This window comes from Grammomys surdaster, unplaced genomic scaffold (assembly GCF_004785775.1).
Source record: "Grammomys surdaster isolate TR1022 unplaced genomic scaffold, NIH_TR_1.0 124836, whole genome shotgun sequence".
Taxonomy (NCBI): domain Eukaryota; kingdom Metazoa; phylum Chordata; class Mammalia; order Rodentia; family Muridae; genus Grammomys; species Grammomys surdaster.
In genome coordinates this window covers 92,056-98,258 of record NW_021619779.1, presented here as the reverse complement: position 1 = coordinate 98,258, position 6,203 = coordinate 92,056, and the positions used below count along the sequence as shown (strand labels likewise).

The window sequence follows — 6,203 nt, the reverse complement described above, 5'->3', positions numbered from 1 at the left end:
ACACACACACACACACACATCCACACACACACCCATCCACACACCTATCCACACACACATCTATACACACACACACACACATATCCACACACACACACCTATCCACACACACACCCACCTTGGCTTTGATTCATCTGTGCACATGCCATGCTTCTCACATAAAAGAAACATGTCCTGTGGTCACTTAGGCTCAAAACAGAGTTCTCCATGCTAATGAGGTACCTAGCCTGAGGGCTTAACCAATCAGCTTCCCTTCCCAGACATTCCTCCCTGCAAAAGGTATTTAATTGCCGGCCCACCCTGAGGAGTGGGGTATGGTTTTATGCGTTCATTTTCCACCATGACAATGAATTGTTTAGAACCATAGGTTGTGTCTTTCCAGTGTGAGGAGCCATGGAGAAGGCCTTCACTTACAGAGCCGCAATCTAATCTCCAGTAGAAGGCCTCTCAGTGCTCCCAGCCACACTGCCACCAAGCTAAGAACAATCACTCCCATGGGACAAGCCAGAACTCCCTTTTCTCCCCAGTCCACAGGCCCTCCAACTCCATTCTCTGCTCTTCTGTAACTCCCAGCCTGGATATCCAAAAGTCTGAGAACCCCACAGCCCTGGCCTTATCACAGGCCCAGGGACCCCAGAACCAACTCCAGTTCCCTACAGCCCAGCACCCATCCAGCTGAAGCATGGGATAAACACAGTCAGACTCTCCACATTTCACCTCTTCAAGCAGCTGTGCCCTGTGGCAGAGTGGCCTACAGACCTCCACAGCTAACTCTGTGACACACATACACACAGGACCCAGGTTCAATTCCCATCACCCACAGGAGAGCTGAAACCATCTGTAACCGAAGATCCAGGGGTTCTAATGTTCTCTTAGGGCCTCCACAGGCACCAGGCACAAACACGGTTCACACACACATGTAGGCACAACACCCAAACACATATAATAGTAAATATTTAAAAGGAAAGTAAAATAAATGCTAATTAAAAAAATTTCAAAGTTCATGCTCCAGTTGTAAACACACACACATGCACACGCACACACAATTAAACTCGTAATAAGGCTCTAAATTCCACAGGTGGACCTGTGGTTCAGGCCTGTCTTCACAGCTTCTCAGAAGACCAAGGAAGAGAGACCTGAAGTTAAGGGCCAACCTGGGCTACAGGGTGAGTATGAAGTGAGCTTTATGGAGATCCTACCTCAAAATGAACAGTAAAGAAAGCCAATCTATGGGGCTTCTCTCTCTCTCTCTCTCTCTCTCTCTCTCTCTCTCTCTCTCTCTCACACACACACACACACACACACACACACACACACACACACAAATGAGTGGAGCTCTCAGACAGGGTCACTCTGTGACCAAGGACCCCCGCACACACTTGCGAAGCCCGTTCCATGGCCCTGGCCCGAGCTCACTGGTTGAGGCAGGGCGTGTAGGAGTTCTTATCCTCCTCTATGATAGATACGATGAGGGTGATCAGCTTGGACCAGAAATCCAGGTTCTTGATGCTAGGGCCTTGCTCCTCCGGGGGAACCTCCCCCTTCTTGGCCTGAAAGGGGAGAAAGCAACAATTTATAGCAGCTGGGGTGGCAGAGGTGCTGCAGGCCACACTCCTGCGCCACAGACACTGCACCAAATGGACTTCATGGTAAGACTCTCATTTTAGACAAACAAACTGTAAAAGAAAGAAAAACAGAAAGAAATTCAATCCAAGCCAGTATCTTTTCTTTTCTGAAGCAGAGACTTAAGATGTAGCCCAGGCTGGCCATCCTCATGTCTCAGCGTCCTGAGGGCCAGGTTGACATAGGGTTGGGCTGTATTTCTACACCATGTGGGTCTCAGGGATGAACCACAGGTAACCAGGCTTGGTGGCAAGCCCTAGTCTGTCCTCTTATCTCTCACCAGCTTTCAAATCTCTTTCTTTTTTAAAGATTCCTTTGACTTTATGCATATGTCTGCATGTCTGTATGTATACTCCATGTGCATGTGGGTGCTAAAGGAGGCCAGAGGCACTACAGTTATAGGTGGCTGTGGGCCACCATGTGGGTGCTGAGAATGGAACCCTAGTCCTCTGGCAGAGCAGCAAGTACACTTAATCACTGAGCTTAACTCTGACAGCCCAGACTCACTGAACCTTTTGCAAATAGAAACTGTCCATGAATCGTAAGGCTTTAAGCCAAACTCAGCAAGCATTCTTAACTGCCTGCCGTATGCTCTGTGCTGTGTGCTTGCTGCTGTGTGCTCGGTGCTGAGTCCTACGTGCTGAGTTCTCCTCTAGATGGCACGAAACACTGTTTTGTTTTTTTTTTTGTTTTTTGTTTTTTTTTCTTATTCAGATCACTTCACAGTCCTATCCCCTGAATTCCAGAAGACACTGCCGAGAGTCTGAGCACAGCATGTCCCAGGGGGCCTATGAAGGTGAAGTCCCATCACCTGTGAAGGTGAGTCTCACCGGGTCCGTTTGGTACTCCCGGCCATAGAGCTCATGGCAGTTGTTGAAGATGTACTCGTAGGTGGAGTTGAGGCAGGCCTTCACGCAGTCCTTCACCACCTGGCTGGCGCGCGGTGGGCTTTGCAGTTCCTGAACCTGAAAAGCAGAGAGGCCGGGTGAGGAGGCTGGAACCACGGTGCTCAGACCAGATATGAGCTGCTATAAGTTGACTGACTGGTGGCTTTCCCCACAGTGTTCCTGTTGAGATGCCCGGCTTCTGCTTCCCAGCGTCTGTGACATGGGTGGGTATGTGCCACCACACCTACATAATTCTCTCGTTTTTTTTTAAATCATACATATTTTTAGCATGTGTGTGTGTGTGGTGTGCACGTGTGAGTGTGATACATGCACATATGGAGGACAGAGGACAGCCTGTGGGGGTCGGTTCTCTCCCCCTTCCACCACGTAGGTCCAGGGGATTCAGCTCAGAGAGTCAGGTGTGGTGGCAAGCACCTTTCCCACTACACCGCGTTGTCGGCCCCCACGGTGTGTTTAAGAGTGCTCTGTAGCAGTGCCCACAGTCGGGCCACCAGGACTCTGTGTGGCTGAGGAGTGGGGACACCCACCTTCATCCGGAAGAAGGTGATACTGGTGAGCAGGTCCACCGTGGACTTGAGGTCCTGCAGCCGCTCAGGGCTGCTGGCTGGGAAGTTGTTCTGTTGGCAGCAGGTGGGTAATGAGAGGCCGGGGTCAGTGCTGCATGGTGTGTGGTGAGCACGTGACTGTCCCCCTCCCTCCCAGGGAAACAAGGGGCAGCAGCCTCAGGCCCACCAGCCTCTCACCCGGTACATGGACAGGTCGATCCGCAGGGAGTTGTGTAGCTGGTCCAGAAGTTTCACAAAGCGCTCTTTCTAAGTGGAAGATGGGGGATGAAGGCGGGCCTGGGGGGTTCTGGTGATGTCACTGAATATAGGCTGCTAAGCTGGTTGAATGCTCCCTAACCACTAAGCTTTGCCACCCAACCACCCAACCACACCTCATTTCTTTTTAGCTTTTTGGCACAAGGTCTCTGTAGCCCAGGCTGGCCAGGACCTGGAGATCATCCCGCCTCAGCCTCCTGGGAGCTGAGATGACAGGTGTGTATATCACCATACCTGTTTTCTGTGCGGTGCGGATGGAACCCAGGACCTCCTTTAACCAGCCCTCTGAGCTTCAAATGCTCTTTTGGGGGTAAGGAAGTTGGGTTTTTTATGAGATAGGGTTTCTCTGTGTAGCCCTGGGTATCCTAGAACTGTAGAGGAGGCTAGCCTTGAAGATCCACCTGCCTTTGTCTCCTGAGTGTTGGGATTAATGGAGTGAACCACCAACATCTGGCCACTCTACCTACTCATAATGTCTGATTCTATTCTACAGATGAGCAAATTGAGGCTCTAAGACAGGGAGACACTGGGGCAGAGGTACAAGAGGTGCTACTATGGACCAAGGAAGTCTGTCCAGCCCTAGACCCTGAGACTGACCCCGAAATTGGAGGCAGCGAAGCGGTCGGAGGCAGACACGTTGGTGGAGGCGGTGGTATGTGCGTAGTAGGCGTTGATGTTGGCAAGCAGGGTGCTCATGACAGCGGGTACCCCAGGGCACATGTACTTGGAGGAGAGGCAGGCAAAGTGGCTGGTGGGCAGAAGCGGGGGGGGGCACTGGGTCTGGGAACCAAGACTGTGGGGTCCCCAGAACTCCAAGACACCACCTGGGAGTCAACCCCTCTTCCTGGGCTCCCTTCCCTCTGGCTCAGTCCTCTGAGTTCTTATGTAATGCCTATATCCTTTCTTCCATGTTTTTGAATTTAAGTTTTTGAGACAGGGTCTCATGTAGCCCAAGATGGTTTCAAATCCAGTATGTAGTCGAGGGTGGCCCTGAGCTCCAGATCCTCTGGCCTCAGCCTGAATGCTGATGTCTGAGGTGTGTGCCCCTCCCCCACCACGCCCTCCTCTAGCTCTCCCTGGTTCTCTGGCCCCCACCTCCCAATATCGGTATCCTGATAATCTCTTGGGAATGTGGCACACCCCCCTTCCCCAGATCTGCCAGTGTCACCCGAGGCACCCGGCCACCCGCTGTGCCCTCACGTCATGGCTTGGTAGATGGACTCAACGCCATAGCGCATGGCAAACTCATCCACGATCTCCTGGGCCGTCTCATCATAGTAAACCTTCCAGGCGTCGTCGCCCTTGGCATCGGGAATCTTCACCACGCCGTTGTTCTGCACGTCCGTCACAAAGTGGAACAGGTTCTGTACCGGGGAGACATGGCATTGGGAATGAAGAAGAAGATGACCTCAGTCAGCCTTCCAGACCCTCGTCCATCATCCCCACAGCACCCAGGTTCCTCATGTGCACTGACACCTGTCCTTAGCCACACACTCATTCACTCATCATCCAACTCCCCCACAAACCTTATCCACTTCCTGTATTTCCATTTGTCCATCTGTCCACCTACCAATCTGACACCCCATCCATCATCCACTTTTCCAAGTATCCAACTACCCACAAATCCACCGAAGACCATTTAACACTCTGTGCACTCACTCCCTGTGATCTACTTGATCCCTAAGCCACGCCCCAATCGCTCCCTAAGCCACGCCCCAATCGCTCCTTAACTCCGGCGATCTTATCCTTCACCCTCCAGTTAGTAACCCACACGTCGAGTCACACTCGTCTGAGAAGCTCCACTTAGGGACAGATTTCTCTGCAGAAGGCCATGCAGGAGAGAGCTCATCGCTGGAGCCCAGCCACAGTGCAGCCATGAAAGCTGGCCTGGAGGCCCAAAAGAAGGGTCCCTGGAGCTGAGCCTTGACACAGAGGTAGTGGTTTCTCAGGCAGAGGGGACAGTGTGAGGAACTGCACAGCATGTGTGAGAGGAAGGGCGTGGTGATGAAGGATCCAACTGTGTGCTTCGTGGCCCTATCAGGCTCACCTCATGCAGACAGGTGTACTGGACGTGGTAGGGCGCCACCTTCTCCTCCCCTTTGATCTCCACGCTGATGTGAAGCCGAATGGCCCCCGACACGGCGGATTTGTCTGTCCTCTTGTCTGCGGGTTATGACGGAGCACATGAGGGGTCTCAGGGCAGCAGGTCTGCTTTAATACACAGAAGCTCTGCACTTTCTCGACCCCCAGGTCTCTCTTGTGCTGCACATCCTAGGTCATCCCTTTCTCTGACTTCAAGCCTCCCTGAGCCCTGCCCACACTCACCCAGATTGTACCACACATCCATCTCTCCACTAAGCGTCCGCACCTCGATGATTGTCTGCCCCAGGAAGTCGTCAGACTCCCTCTTAAACCTTTGTTTCACACGGGATTTGATGTCATCGTCTTCATCCCAGACACGCACCTTGATCCGGTCAGAGGAGTTGTGACATTCACTGTGTACAGAGTCGGACCGAAGGGCAGGCGTCAGGCAGCTGCCCTGTGTCCTGCTTCAGAGGCCCCTAGAAACTAACCCAGAAGCAAGGCTACTCTGGAACTTGGAACCCAGCCAGTTACTCACAAGTGGAAATTCTCTTCCCACACTGGGTTGAGGTTCCCGTAGATGGTTTTTGTCCTTTTCTTCGTCTTCCCAACTTGGACAGTGACGTAAGGATCACTGGACCCTGTCTTGTCCTTGGCTTGCAAGCCCTGGGCACAGACCACTGAAAGACACACCACATGAATGTGCTTTCAAGATGGGGAACTTGCCAAAAGCAGTTACTAACTAGCACATGCCCCAAAAGACCTGTGA

At 52.3% G+C, this 6,203-nt stretch overlaps 1 protein-coding gene across 2 annotated transcripts in view; it reads right to left on the bottom strand.

Moving 5' to 3' along the window:
* The window catches only part of Unc13a (unc-13 homolog A), a 42,194-nt gene that overhangs the window by 16,286 nt on the left and 19,705 nt on the right, over positions 1-6,203 (bottom strand). For both annotated transcript variants that reach the window (XM_028784780.1, XM_028784781.1), the window contains exons 18-26: positions 5,973-6,114; positions 5,678-5,847; positions 5,400-5,515; positions 4,553-4,716; positions 3,950-4,100; positions 3,275-3,343; positions 3,059-3,148; positions 2,454-2,588; positions 1,417-1,550 (exon numbers count right to left, since the gene is read on the bottom strand). In XM_028784780.1, the coding sequence (XP_028640613.1) occupies positions 1,417-1,550; positions 2,454-2,588; positions 3,059-3,148; positions 3,275-3,343; positions 3,950-4,100; positions 4,553-4,716; positions 5,400-5,515; positions 5,678-5,847; positions 5,973-6,114 (1,171 nt within the window). The remainder of the gene's footprint in view (positions 1-1,416; positions 1,551-2,453; positions 2,589-3,058; positions 3,149-3,274; positions 3,344-3,949; positions 4,101-4,552; positions 4,717-5,399; positions 5,516-5,677; positions 5,848-5,972; positions 6,115-6,203) is intronic.